The sequence below is a fragment of the Zonotrichia leucophrys genome, chromosome 1 (genome assembly GCF_028769735.1).
Source record: "Zonotrichia leucophrys gambelii isolate GWCS_2022_RI chromosome 1, RI_Zleu_2.0, whole genome shotgun sequence".
In the NCBI taxonomy this organism is placed as follows: domain Eukaryota; kingdom Metazoa; phylum Chordata; class Aves; order Passeriformes; family Passerellidae; genus Zonotrichia; species Zonotrichia leucophrys.
Window position 1 is genome coordinate 98,601,352 of NC_088169.1, and position 14,538 is coordinate 98,615,889.

At 39.8% G+C, this 14,538-nt stretch overlaps 1 protein-coding gene across 2 annotated transcripts in view; it reads right to left on the reverse strand.

Annotated features, from left to right (window-relative positions):
- Positions 1-6,816: 6,816 nt before the first annotated feature.
- The window catches only part of ALCAM (activated leukocyte cell adhesion molecule), a 115,595-nt gene continuing 107,873 nt past the window's right edge, over positions 6,817-14,538 (reverse strand). For both annotated transcript variants that reach the window (XM_064725072.1, XM_064725080.1), the window contains 2 exons: positions 10,728-10,841; positions 6,817-9,143 (listed from right to left, as the gene is read on the reverse strand). In XM_064725072.1, coding sequence (XP_064581142.1) covers positions 10,754-10,841 — 88 coding nt within the window. In that variant the 3' untranslated portion in view covers positions 6,817-9,143; positions 10,728-10,753. The remainder of the gene's footprint in view (positions 9,144-10,727; positions 10,842-14,538) is intronic.

The window sequence follows — 14,538 nt, forward strand, 5'->3', positions numbered from 1 at the left end:
TCAACTTTATCTGGTGGCAAGGGGATGAGAACAAAGCAATGTTTCTTCTACAACTTTGAACTTCAGCACAGTGGATTTCAATAAAGACATCTGTTCTATGTTATAGCCAGGCTACCTTTGTCTAGTACACAAATGATTCATTTCAGAATAACTTCTATGGATTTTTTCCTTCCTCAGATCACTTTGAGTTAACCTATGGGGAGGGGGAGCAGACGTCCTGCTGGAATGCCATTTCTTATATTCTAATGTGTCTGCAGGAAAGCTGTAGATTGTCTGAAGGACACACGAAGGGTAATGCACTGTGTTCCATCAGCTCAGAGAGAGCAGGATGGTGATGATGGGAACAGAAACACAGTGACAAGTTGCTGTCACATGCACGCTGCTCATGCAGATGACAGGGCAGTGCTTGTACTTAACTGGATCCAGGTAGTGGTATCAAGGCTCCCATATGGAGTGATTTGTCTTGGAGGGCAGGTGAGCTAAAAATAACCAGGCAGCTGCAGGGGAGTTTGTCTTGCCAGGTCCCCCTCAGTTAGGGAACTGTACTAGTAAAGCTGAGATTGCTTCATTACTGGCATTGAACCCACTGAATTTGGGAACAAATGTAGCAGCACCGGGACCACTGCAGAAGCAGTAATCAGAAATGTTAATTTGGGAGGGGAATGGCTAAAGGAAAGGAGATGTGAGGGGAACAAAAAAGGTTCAGAAGTGGAGAAATTGAAAGTAAGATAAAAATCAAGTAAAAAACAAAGAAGGGCAGATTTTCCAGCAGTAAGAGTACGAGATTTTACAGATTTTGGTGTAGCTGTCCTACTGCCCTAAGGCCACCAGGATGCCAGAGGGAACCCTTGGGACAGCTCACTCTCCTGCCAGCCAGGCCCCCTTTGGAAAGGACTGGTGAAGGGGATAACTTGCACCTTAATGTTCAGTGCTGTGGGGAGGGAAGGTGATGTTGATCTCAGTAGCAGTTATGTGTAATTAATAGAATTTAGCATTGATAAATGGTAGCTTTGTAGCTGTGTGTAATTGCAAGCAAAATAATGTAAATTGGAAACAGTTGTCTGTTTATTAGTTAATTGAACTGTTTTATTATTTATTAGTAATAGGTTGATTAATCAGTAAGAATTACAGTCCCTATCAGTTCTATCTCCAGCCTGCAATATAAAGGAGCAAAGCCAGACCCTGAGGCAACAACCCAGCATGTGATTCTTCCGAAAGGGACCTTGCATGGCTGCGTCTCTGTGGAACCCAAAGTGGTCAGAAAGTGTTGTAAACATGTTAAACACCAGTCTGGTTACTCTTCCACTTAGACTGTCTTCCACAGTAATCTACAATCCTCGAGGTGATGTATTTAATGTAAAAGTTCTTTCATTCCCATTTTTAGCTCATTAGTTCCTACATGGTCACAATTGTTCCAATCTCTCAAATGCCCACATAAATATTTCAGTTCCGCTACTTTCAGCTTATGGCTCCTCTTTTGGAACAGGGGTATTGGCAAACTTTTGTTTGGAACTCTATAATCATTTTTTCAAATCTCTCTGTCATTGCAGATAGGATGGTTTGGTTCATTTTTTTTTTCTGAGTAGCCTTTTATTTCTTCTTCCTGTGAAACATTATTTAGTTTCCTTTGGGTAAAATTGTCATTCCTGTTTTAATTTTATTTGATGGATTTCTAATGATTTTGGGTCAGCTTTAATGCCTTATTCATAATTTCATTATTTGTTCCATCTCGTTTCCTTGGTTCCTGACAGCTCCTCTCTCACTACCTCTGTCCTGATGTGCAAGTTTCTGAATTAGCCAGAATTTAAAGTTTTCCCCATGTAGATGAGCATCAGTAGTACACAATTGGGATTCTATTTGTGATACCTTCACACCAAAATTCTTTTCAGGATGGTGGAAGCAGAAGCTGTTTTACCCCTTAGAAATTCTGTCACCTTTGCTGTTTACCACAGCCACGATCACTGTTTCTTTGGCCATGTCTCTGCCCTGTGCCCAGCCAGCAACAAATGGTCCAGCCTCATATTTCAAGTGGATTTATTAGGAATACTGAGCAATGCATTTTATGCTGGATTACTTATTACACTTTTGTTTTGTGTCAAGATCTGTTTGGATGAAAGAAATGCATTGGAACACCATTTGAGAGGGTTATTGGTTAATAATACCTTGAAATGCAGTTGAATGTTTTTCCTCATGTAAATTTATGCAAATGTTTTTGCACTGAAGGAGGAATTACTATAATAAAGGCAGTACTATGTATATTGAGGAAACTGAGCTATTTGGGTTTAGTTACCCCATCTCTTAGAGTTGAAGACACTCATCCTGTCCAGTCTAATTATTTCCACAGAAGTTTTTTTGTTTTTCGTTCCTCTCAGTTCCTCTCTGAGCTGAATTGTACTGATTGAAGAAATGCAGATGTTTAAGAAGTTCTCTTGGTACCTGCTGTTATGTTGAAGCTGGATTAGTGCTTCAGCCAGTCCTGCTCCAGCAGCTACTGCTGTTCAGCCATTTGACCTTCCTTAGAACTCAGTGAGCAAATGCAACCTGCTTAAGGCTGACTCTGTGCACACCTTCTGCAATGGCTGCAGTTCCCTTCAGCATTTCCATCCTGCTGCAACTGGAATTAGAGGGATTTGTTAATTGTTGAATTTACCTCTGCCCAGTACTGCAGGCTGTTCCCTCTCTGGAGCTACATGGAGAGTTTTGGTGGCTTCCTCTGCTAGAGCTAAAGATGACCACCAAGGGTAGCAGCTTTGTAAAGGATTGCTCTGACTGCTGTGAGCCCCAGATCCCCTATTGTTCATGGCTGTTAGCACCTTTTAGCTCATGTTAGTGCAGAGAAAAATAAACATAATGAGGAGAGAGCAGATGTTTGAGCAAGTGCTCTAGGGACAGCACTTGAGAAGGAATTAGGATGGAGCAGTGCTCCTGCCCAAGGGCTGCATCCTTGGAGGATGCTGCTGACCACAGCAACATTCCTACCTCGGATTCTTTTTTGCCCTTTTTATTTTTGAAGATTTGCACTTGGAAAAGTATTTAGCTTTCATGTAAGATAACTTTTAGTGAGTTATGCTCCTATTTGCTGGCAGTTTCACTCTTCCCTTTTCTCCCACACCCCTTTTGAAGGACCAAACAATTGACTTTTCAGTCAGAGGCAGAGTGAGAGGACTTGGTCCACAAATATGACATTCTTAAAAGTTTCTGACTACTGATGACTTTTGTTGCCAAACTTGTATTTCTTATCCCTGCCTTGAATACATGTAAAAATTTCAGTGAACAACTCTGCTTTTCAACTGTTGTTCCTGATGTGCTTTGGATTGGGAAAATCTGGGATGCAGTGCTGTGCAGAAGAGAAACAGCAAACCTGGACTGCACTGCACAGTGGATTATTTCAAGTACAGTGAGTGGGGGAAGAAAGACATTGCACTTAGAATAGATACTACACTTGACAAAAAAGCCTGAGTATTCCACACACTGCTAATCTTGCTAGCTTTAGTTTTTGTCAGAAAGTCTGTCTGAGCTGATTTCCATATCCTGTTTCTTTCTGTTTAGTAAGTGCACTCACTTTGGCCAGTTGTGTTTGTTGTGTGTGTTTACTTCCCTAAATTCATGGAAATGAGTGTTATCTTTCTTTATTTGGAGTAATAAAACCAGATAAAGCTTTTATATCAACATGAACAAAACCAAATTAGTGAAGATATTTTGTCTATTATGAGGGCTTTATTTGAGCCTTTAATTCATTTCATTTCCTGAATTTAGATTCAATTATATGTTCTTCCTTTTAAATGTATTCTGCTGTCCAGGCTAGAATAGCTCTTCATGTGACAGATGCAGATAATAATGAAAACTCTCGATCTGGTGTGTAGACATTATTGAACCCTTACAACACAACCTGAATTTGTAGCTGCTTTTTAGTCCTGGAGAAATCAAACTGACATCAGAGATGTGCCCATTCAGTGACTTAACTCCTCTGGTGAGAATCTCAAGGGGCAGGGGGGAGAATGGGTTAGGATGATGGGAGTTTAATCTGAGGGAAGCATTGTTCTGGGTTTTCAGCTGGTCTCTTTTAACAAAAGCTTTATTATATAGCTTATTATATAATTATTGCTCTGTTACTATATTCTATATCAGTCTGTAATTATTCTGTTATATTGTAGAATATATCTGAGTGAAATTGAACATGGTATTGTAATTGAACATTGTATTGAAAGAGGGATTCCTTTTTACTAGAAAAACTAAATGGGTAGAAGTCACTATATTTAATTTGTTCCTTTTTAGAGCAATAGGATGTTCCTTCCTTCCCTCCACTCTCTCAAGTCAAGGGCTGATTCTCATGAAATAAATCTTTGCATCATAACTACATGGACTGAATATAGGAAAAAAGATCACATTCTTAAACTGAAGACTTGTGCTGGCATTCCAGTACCTAATGATATTTATTTAACATTATTTTTAATGCTATGAGTGATGAGAAAAAAGGGCACAGTGGTGTGCCTGGATATATGTTATGGTATTACAGTTGAGCCTTTGGAGTGTGGGTTAGATTTTTGTGCAGTTTTCCCAAACAGGGAAACTCCAGGGGACTCCAGGACTATGGATGCAACCACATAGAAGCCCAAGCAGAGGAAGCTTGGTATGTTTCTACCTTTTTTCCTGTCTCACAGTCTATTTCATGTCTCCAGCTGTGTTAAATTGCTGATATTTACTGGGTGTCCTGCAAATGGAGAACTGATGGTGAGGGCAGCAGAGAATCCATCTGTACTGGAGATGTGGCAATGGGCACAGGGAACTGACTCTGACAGAGGCCTTGGCTCTAACACCTGCTGGAGCACGAGAAGAGGCAAAACATCTGGGGGAAACAGGGAAGGTGAGTGATGACAAAGAAACATTACTGTTTTCTCACTAAGAAACAAAATTTCCTAACAATTTGTCAGGCTCCGCCTTTTCAAGCTGAAATTCATTACTACATTAAAGTGAATGCCTTGCTACTAACAGAAGAAATGTCTCTACTTAGAATGTAAATGAGGAAAATGCATGAATTACAGGACATTTTAGGACTTGTGAGTGGCTGGGTGGATGGAGTTAGTCTTATTTTAGAAATTGGCTTTGACATAATTTGATAATAAGTAATAGGCTTAGTTTCTGATTCTCTAATAACTTGAAATGCAGCAAATCTTTGCTGAATGTGTGAGCTGCATTACACATGAATGCAAGGCAAGGGTGTATGTGGGGGGTTGGCTGCTTGGTTTGTTTGCAGCCTGGCTGCCTCCCTTCCCTTCCTACAATGCCCTCCCTCCCCGGCAGACCACTGGGAGAGAGGGCTGAGGTGAGCCTTGCTCTGCACTCAGTTATGCCAGCTTGAGGATGTTATCCCTTTCCAGAAGATCTTGGGAGCCCTTCAGGGGTTAGGAGCACATAACTGGAAGTTTTGTACCTCCTGTGCTCCCCTGGCTCCTCCTGCCTGGAGGAAAAACCTGCCTGAAAATGCTGTGCTGGGCGATTCTTGGAAACAGGCACCCAAACCCAGATGCATTCTTGTCAAAAGGAAACCCAGGAAACATTTGCACAGATGTGGTTGACACAGGAGGTCATGATCTCATTTCATATGTCACTGCTTAATCTTAGCTGAGATAATTACAGACATATGGCTGTCTAAATATGAAGTCAACAGGAAGGTATCCAGCTACATGTGGTACTACAAGTAAATCAGATTTCACTGCAACAGCCAGCAGCTGAGGCTATTAGGTGCATAGTGGATATTCCCTGGCAAAATTTATCACTAAAAAAAGGACAACAACTTTAGATTTATTCATTCTTTGCATGTCTTTGTGGCCTGGTATCAGTATAGATAAAACTCACACTAGTCTCTCGTAATGTTCAAATATTAACCAATATAGAATTTAGAGTTACTTATTTGTGTATTTTTTCCAAAGCATGACAGGATGAAAACCCTGTTTCCAGAAAATAGGTGTAACATGGGTTGATGCTGGCAAATCCTGGAAAACACCCAGACAATGAGGGGTGGATGGTTTGTTCCCCTGGCTAGCAGCAGTAGGTGCAGTAAAGCCCTCCAGCAGAGGGTGGTCTGCAGTACTCAGAACCAGTACAAAATGTCCCTGATGCTTTTCCTTTTATAGTGCTGACCCCAATTACATTTTTTTCCTTTCTTTCCAGAAGGCCTCACCTTGTGGCCATACCATTATCAGGTTTCTGTAGCTCATCTCCACTGCAGCACAGCTATAGCTTTGATATTGTTGCTTCAGAGGACCCCCAGATTTGCTTGGGAAGCCCAAGGGTGTTTTTGCAGGATACTGCCTTTGCAGCATGCAGTGAAACCCCCTGGTTTGTTCCAAGCTCAGTTTCCTGCACAGCCATGAACAGACAACACTAATTACATTATTTCCTGACTGTAAACTGTCATGCTTTTAAACCATTTGTGAGCAGGGATTTTTTTTTTTTTCTTCCTGTGTGTAGTAAACTGAGGTTGGACTCTCGTGGTGTCCTTGCTCAGATTTGAACAGGTTCCCCCAAATTCACTGCTAGGGTAATTATTTGTCCAGGTCCCAAGCAGAGACCTGCACGACGAGCTTTGGCAAGGCTCTGTGCACCAGCTTGTGCTGAGAAAGTGCTCGTGGTGCCCAGGTGCTGTGGGCCAGGAGGAGCCCCACAAAGCCACAGCCATCACCCCACGGCCTTTCCTGGGAGCCAGGCTCCACAGGGGTGCACGTGCAGGAACACAGGCAGCAGCTCGAGCGCTGGGTGCGCGCCTTCCCTCGGGCTCGCACGTGTTCTTGTACACTGAGATTTCACACAAGCCAGTGAAGACATACTTCAGTTTTATTGTTGTTTAGGCATGGATAGAAACATTAATTCTTTTGCACTCTTGGTTCTTGAAACTTGCCTATAGTGAACTCGGAGCAGTGAAAAACCCAGCTCCTCGGATTGACGATTTAAAGTGCATAGGAGATCAAGCAGAATCCCAAAAGGCGAGGAGTTGTTTATATTCCTTTTTCTGTAGCTGTGAAAGTTGAAGGACTTTGTTTTCTTCTCGTTTGCCCTATATTCCCCTGACAGTGGTATGAAAATTTTCAGCCCTTCCCTATGCTTTCCCTTTGAAGTTTTCCCTATCTTTGGAAGATTCCTCTCCGTATTTAAGAATTATTTGTAGTGTTATAAACAAAGAGAGGCAGTAGATGCACACTCCTTCACAGGACTCTGGTACAATGTTTCCCGTTCAGAGTCATGCCCACTGAATTTGTTTTTACTTTTACAAAAACAAGTGTATCACTTGGCAGTGTTCTTGCACCAAAAGAAAAAGATATATTTATATATAAAGTAACTTTTTTGTGTGTTCACGTTTTATTTTCGAAAAACAGGTGTTTAAAAATTTTAGAATTTTTTTAACAAAATTCTAAAAAGAAAAAAATCACAATATTTACAGAGATAACAGAATGGCTTAGCCATGCAAAACAAATTACTTTGGTTTTTCCCCCATTTTACTTTGGTTTAAATATTGACCAAGATTATAATTTTTTTTCTTTTTGCCAAATAAAACAGTAACAAATTAAAGTTTAGAGGCATATAACAGGATTTCCCTCTAATATTTTATACAGCATAGAGTTTATAGGACATCTTATGTATTTAATCCATGCCAATGCACTACAGGAAGCTTTTATTAAGACATCAGTCACTACTGCCCAGACATTTAACATTTTACAAATTTACAAGTAACAGTGTTTTCTGCCCCCTAAATAATGCAAAAGTGGCAAAATACATTTCCTAACGTCCATCTTTTTCTTTTATTTATTTATTTATTTTTGCCTACCAGTCTATAAAAACTTACTTTTTCCCTGGATATTTGTAAATGGAAACCTGATGTTCTGCTTACTTCTACTGTTCCTCTCCATCAAAGCTGCCTGTTACCTTCTTCCAGAAACTAACTTTCCAGATAAGATGAAACTTATCTCCCTTAAGTACAACTTTCTATTGGCCATTCACCCTAAAACGTTTTCTTATCAAGTACCATTCTAAAAATTCCCTCAAGCAAAAAACATGTTTATAAAGTTACAAACTTGAATGTAACTAAAGATACATAGACATTTCATTGTTACAATTATATGTACTGTTTGATAAATTAGGTACCAGTTAAAAACACTAAAATTATCTCAAGGTGCATTCAATATCTGTAGCATAGTTAACAAAAACACACAAAAAATATATATATATATATATATTCTATTTTTGTGGGAAAAAAATGCAGCTTTGATATGATCACTTTTTAAAAAAAGTTTCCAATTCTGACTGGTATCTCTCTGAAAAAAAGAAAAGGTACAGTACTTTAAGGCAGCGAATAACATAAAGGAATCAAAATTAATCCAGAATTCCAGTTCCTTATCCTAATGCTAACATGAAAGACGACTGATAACCATCAATAAAATGCATGTCTTGCTCTAGAAGAAAAGGATTTTTCAGCCACCAGTTGTATGTAGGCTAGGAATTTTTCATAGTGTTCCTTACTCAATACCCAGACTTCTTCAGGGAAACTCTTTATTCCCCTTCTAGCTTGTTTAGCTTTGCATGGTTTTTTAAATGTTCACTTTCATTAACAATTTAGTTTATTCTTGTCACAGCTGTCACCCTTCTGCTTTACCATGATTTCAAAGAATGAAAAAGGAGTTTGACATTTTCTTTAAGACAATCTTACACTCTAGGTACTTGCTACAAAGCAGAGGCTTCACTGATTACAACCAGAATCAGACATGTACCTGCTCAAAGGGTGTCATAAAAACAATTGAAATAAAACCATTACACTATACATCAGATTAACAGCAACTCCCAGAACAAAGCCTTACAGTGTATAAAAATAGCTACGTAAAAAATTTACATAAAGGCAAACAAAAAGAAATCTTCAGTGCAGACATTTACAAAAAAATATTTCAAACAGAACACAACATGGTGACCTATTATCATGGCTGTTGCCAAAATTAGTTTGTGGGGTTTTTTTAGCTTGAGATAATTGTGTCTAAAATCCTTTGAAAACCTGGTAGTATGATCTGCTTAATACTTGAACCATGAATAGCTGTCACTTCTTTGTATATGTTTAAATACAATCCACGTTCATGCTTCAATTGGTCTATATGTATTCTCTGAAAATATGAAAGATAAAGACAGTTAAACATTTTAAAATATGTTAACCATCATAACTACTCAGTATCTATGCTGTAAATAAACAGCTACATGGAAAGTACTTTCTTCTGCAGCTCAGTGATGTAAACACTTTCTTTCATGACAAGAATCACTGCTGCAGTGTTGTTTCCAGCAAATCCAGTAAGTTTATCTGGTAAGTAATGGATTTATGTTCATTTCAGTTAAGCAGATCTACTGATCAGAAGGAATACAGAGTAGAAGACTGGACCAAAGGCACACAGGGTGTTTATGCCGCAACATTTTCAAAATCCAAACTGACTTGTTTTCCATCTTTAAATCCTTCCTAGGACATCATTTTGGTATTCCCAATTCCCTTTGCCAAACTAGTAAAACAGTGATATTGTTGGTAAAGTGCCTACAGCAATGCTGCATCTCCTTATATACTGTGTAACTCCTCTATATAATCCATTACATTCTAAATATTTAACACAAAACTTGTGGTTTGTATTAGAAAATTTCAGACAATACTGACATATTGAAATTACTGACAGTTGCATTCATTTAAAGAAGAAACCTTGTTATATAAATAAGAAATATCATAATTTCACATAATTCCATATGCTTTAAACTCCTGCTACCCCAAGAAGGTATCCAGTGCTATTTACTTAAGATCACTGAAAATCAGGGCTGTCTACAGCTTTCCTGTGAAGGAGCTTACAATGCAAGCACCACTGAATATGTAATATTCTCATTTTTAAGACTGTTTGATTATTAACTCAACAAACCTCTATGGTTAGCTGGTTTCCAGACTTTTGTGTTAATTTTAAATGACCTAAACTGGCCAGAAAAATGGTGTGACCCCTCCCTTGGGTAGCAGGAGGAGAGTGCAGCAGTGGTGTATGTATGTGTGAGCACAGGGTGGTGCTCTTGGTGCTCTGCAGTGCTCCTGTAATTCCCCACAGCGCTTGGGCATCTGCCAGAACATTTGTAAACAGTTTACTCCATACAGATCCCAGCGGGGGAAACTTTCAAACCTGTTACTAATGTAAAGAGACACACAGTGTCTCCTTCCAGGATAAAACTGATCATAGTACAGGTGTGTGAAATCTAGCCTAAGAGAATTGTTTTGTTCTAAGGGAAGGAAGTTGCATGACTTTACATTAATGATGGAAAAAGTGACCAAGGACTTGGAAACTGTTGCTTTCAGTAAGGGAAGAAGTTCCTGTAAATATTTCAAGTCATAACTTGAAATCTTCTGAACTCTGTCTAAACATACTCTTCATATAAACACACACATACACATGAACAGTGGTACAGTATAAAATCTGCATTTTCCTTTCCTCAAGCACATGCAATAGACTAAAGCCAAGTAGCACGTTCCATCTGAATGTCAGACTTCTTTTTATATTTGTATATGACTCTCTGAATTCTTAACTGGCCAAAAGTTTGAGTCTGTCTGTCCTAAAACTACACCACAAAATGACCCCACTCTGGAAGGTGAGCACCAGAACAAGCTAGAGCTTTGATGACCGGAGAGGAATGGTGAACAAAGAGATTTTAATGCTGTAATATGAAACACTTACCTGGAATGATGACTGACACATTTTCTTTAAGTTTCAGATTTATGATTGTTTTCCTCTAGTTTTTTGTTTTCTTCTATATTTCCAAGATCTTTGTCTACATGTTTTGACGCTGTCCTACAATGTAAAGGAAGGTAATTTTTTTGCATGTCTACAGCATTTTTTTCCATACTCATATAAATGACACTGCCTCCTCCCCTCACAAGGAACAGAAAATTTTGACAGTTCTGCTCTGAGCAGAGCAACAGGTTTGCATATGTCTGTAAATAGACCTTTGACACCAGATCTCCCACTGCTGTACCACAGGAAATATTGCAGCAGGGCCCTGTGTGTTGAGCTACATCTTGAGGAATTCAGAATTATTCTGAGCTAGCAGACATTTAGTACGGTTAAACCAGTTGTGGAGATTCATGTTTCTTGACAAAGTAACTGTGCAGCTTGTTTCAATAAACATGAGTCTGCTTTAAGGCATACTAAAGCGTTACAAGTGTGGCTAAAATATCTTGATCAACACAGCAATCTTTTGTGTATTTGTAGTAAATGACTTCAGAGCCTGTGCCAAACGGAAGCTCTTCAAATGTGAAGAAATTAATGAAAATTCTGGCACCACTGAAAAGAAAAATCTCACTTTGGCTTGTAGGTCTGTGTTAGCTATGACTGACAAGCTTTGGGTAAAGATGAGATTGTGTAAATGTTTGAGGGGGGGGAAAAAAAAGAGGTATGCCTCATTTAAAATAGCAGGTCTTAATGCAAGTAGTGGTGATGAATTAATGAGTTAAGTGCTTAGTTTAGCTTAGCACAATAAAACCACTATGCCATTCATTTAATCTGTGAGAAGCCTCACTGTCTGCCAAGGTGAAAGATTCCTGCAGTGCTGTGATAACATTTTGAAGGCCCCAATTTTTAAAATGTAAATGGGCAAGTATGTTTGAGTGGGACAAAGTAAATCCCTTGTGTCAAAGCAGATTATCGCATCTGCATTTTCTCGGCAGATAATTTGCTTCCCCTACAGAAACGTACGGTCTGCTGTGACAGACTGGTGCACATGCTCACCCTTGCTGCAGGGCACAGACCCGAGTGACGCTGACTCACAGAGTGCCATGCAGACACAGGCTGGGAGCGGGACGTGGCACGCTGACACCATGCAGGAGCGCACGGGATTGCTGCTGGAGGGGCACCCGAGCACATCCTCCATCTGAGCAAAGGCTGCACCCTCCCCTGCCCTGGGTAAGGACCCTGAGCCGCTGCCGGGGCAGGGAAGCTTCCTTCTTGTCTCTGAAGGGCTCCTAGTTTAGTGCACATGCACCCAATCCCTCCCCATCTCCGGGAGCGATGCTGAAATGCTGCTCTCCTGCCCAGGGAGGATGGGATTCTGCATCCCAAATCCCACAGGCTGCACTGAAAGGGACCTCTCTGAAATCTTTTCCTGAGGGGCCACAAGTTTTAATATTTTAAAGCTGCATTATCTTTTGCTGTTGGTTTAGGGTGCCTCTGTTATACCTGTGTGACTGACAGGAAGGTATCATGCTGAAAGCCCATTTACTGCAAAGATCTGAGCTTCATTACAGGCAAATTTAATTTTAAAAGTGCTGAGATAGTATTACAAAGTAACTTGTTCTACAGTGGTAAATTTCTATTGCACAGTAACACTCTATTTTTCCTGGTATTCAAAGCCTGAAACACATGACATGAATTAAAGGGAAGGACATGAAATGCAATGAAGAAAATTCAATGCTTTGGTAGGGACTGACCTTCTGTGGGCTTAACAACCTTTCACAAATCTCTTTAATCCTAACAAAAAAGAAACAACCCCTCAAAAAATCCCTTGAAAATTAAAAAAGTTTATAATTTAAAACATGTTTGGTTTAGGTTGAGCACATAATTTGGCTTGTCATGTGGCTAATGAGTCTTTTCCATAAATAGGTCTCACAAAATTGGAGACAATAGGGGAAGAGATGAAAAACTGAAAGAATCTGGACTCAGGCAATTACCTGAGCTGAAGTGAGTTGCATGTAAGAAAGCAATACCATGCACATCTGTCCTCATATAACTGCTAATGTCTGCCCATGGAGCCTGGATAGACTACTGGCATGGCTCACAGGGATCCTTTTTTTTGGCCTCTTATCACCAGTTTTACAGTGCCCAAATCAGACTGAATCTCATATGACCTGACACTTAACAGCAGAGAGAACTGTCTCATCTTTGATTAGGTTAAAAGTATTCAATGACTAACATCAGGAGATCCTGCAACGAGATCAGGTTTTGATTTTTAAAGTAATCTATTTTAATTTTATATGCAGTCAAATCAAATGTCACCTTTATTTCCCTAAAGCCACACTGGGCAAAAATGGGAGACTTCAAGGGCAACACTAACTTTGAAAGAGGCAGGTGCTCCAGAACTCTTTTGGAGGATGTTACAAACCACTTGCTTGAAATGAGAGCAGCAGTTTTTCATGTCTGACAATCAGATGGATTTCGATTCTCAATGCCTGAGACTGAAATGCAGCCATTTATTTATGATGGTTCAGTGATCCTGCTGACCTGTTTTTTTTGTTCCCCAAATGCCATTATCGAAGCAGAATCACCACCTCAGCACAAAGAATGCTGCAGCCTTTTTTAGTGCTATCTAAACAGTGCCACGAAGAGAGGCAGGAGTTATTTTGCTGGGAGGTGGGGTCCCCAGGCAGGGCTCTGCCAACAGCAGAGGGGCAGCAGCACCAGGGCTCGACAGACGTGCTTGGGTTTGCAACAGAAATGTTTTAAAACATGGGTTCCACCACTTCCTGAGGTGACCTCAGGCACAGCACAAGTGGTCCTTGTCCAGCTTAACATTCAACAGCAGTTGTTCCTTTTAATGCACTTTTTCTGTGCATTAACTCCTGCCAGCTTGCTCCATCTGCAACTCAAGATCGACTTCGTCACAATATTTGAGTAGCTGGGCAATGGAGTCTGAACATATAGAAATATTCCCAAGGATTTGCCCAAAAGGGAAGACAGCTCACTTTACCCAGACCTGGAGCACTCTCACACTGTCAGTATCTACAGCTCCACAAAAAAAACCCACACCTTTGATAGTGCTGTTCTGAAGAGTGAGAAGTTGGTTGTATAAATATGAGTTTACTCACTCTTTTTTTTTTCCCTTTAAACTAATTTGGAAATCATGGATCATTCTGAGCTCTAACTAAAATTATAACTCATATTTATCTGTGCTTGCTCTTCAGGAAAATAATTATCCTCAGGGAATCCTAATCAAAATCTCCCTGTAAGTAGTACTAAAGTGAGATTTTTAGCATTCTTTGGAGTGTGTGTGCTGTGAGGCCACTATTTTCATGGATCTTGTTCAGATACTGTTCATAGCATTGTTTGTAATATGAAGACAATTTTCCATGATAATTGCTCTCCCTGCTGCAGTGTAAATACAGACTACATATAGGTGACCCAAAAAATGCTGTAAGGTTTTAATTTCTGATCTCTTTTAATCTCACAAGTCTAGGCCTTGCCCTCAACACTATTTAAGGAAGAAAGTGTGCAGTGCTGTTTGTCCCTGTTACCCAACCTTGTGATAACGACAGGTAAGATGATACACATCTGTGTAATTCTGGGTGCTGAACCAAGGGCCATGAATTTCCTTAAAACTACACTCAACTGCACTGTTGCACACGATTTTCTAGGAGCAAATGGTTTTACACATCCCAATCTGGACTGGCTGCAACCTCCTTACTTACTCCAATCTTGCCTTCCACTTCCTCCAATTATTTTTAAATGTCTATCAGTAGGAAAAACCTCAGAGATATTAGAAAAATATTCCAGCCAT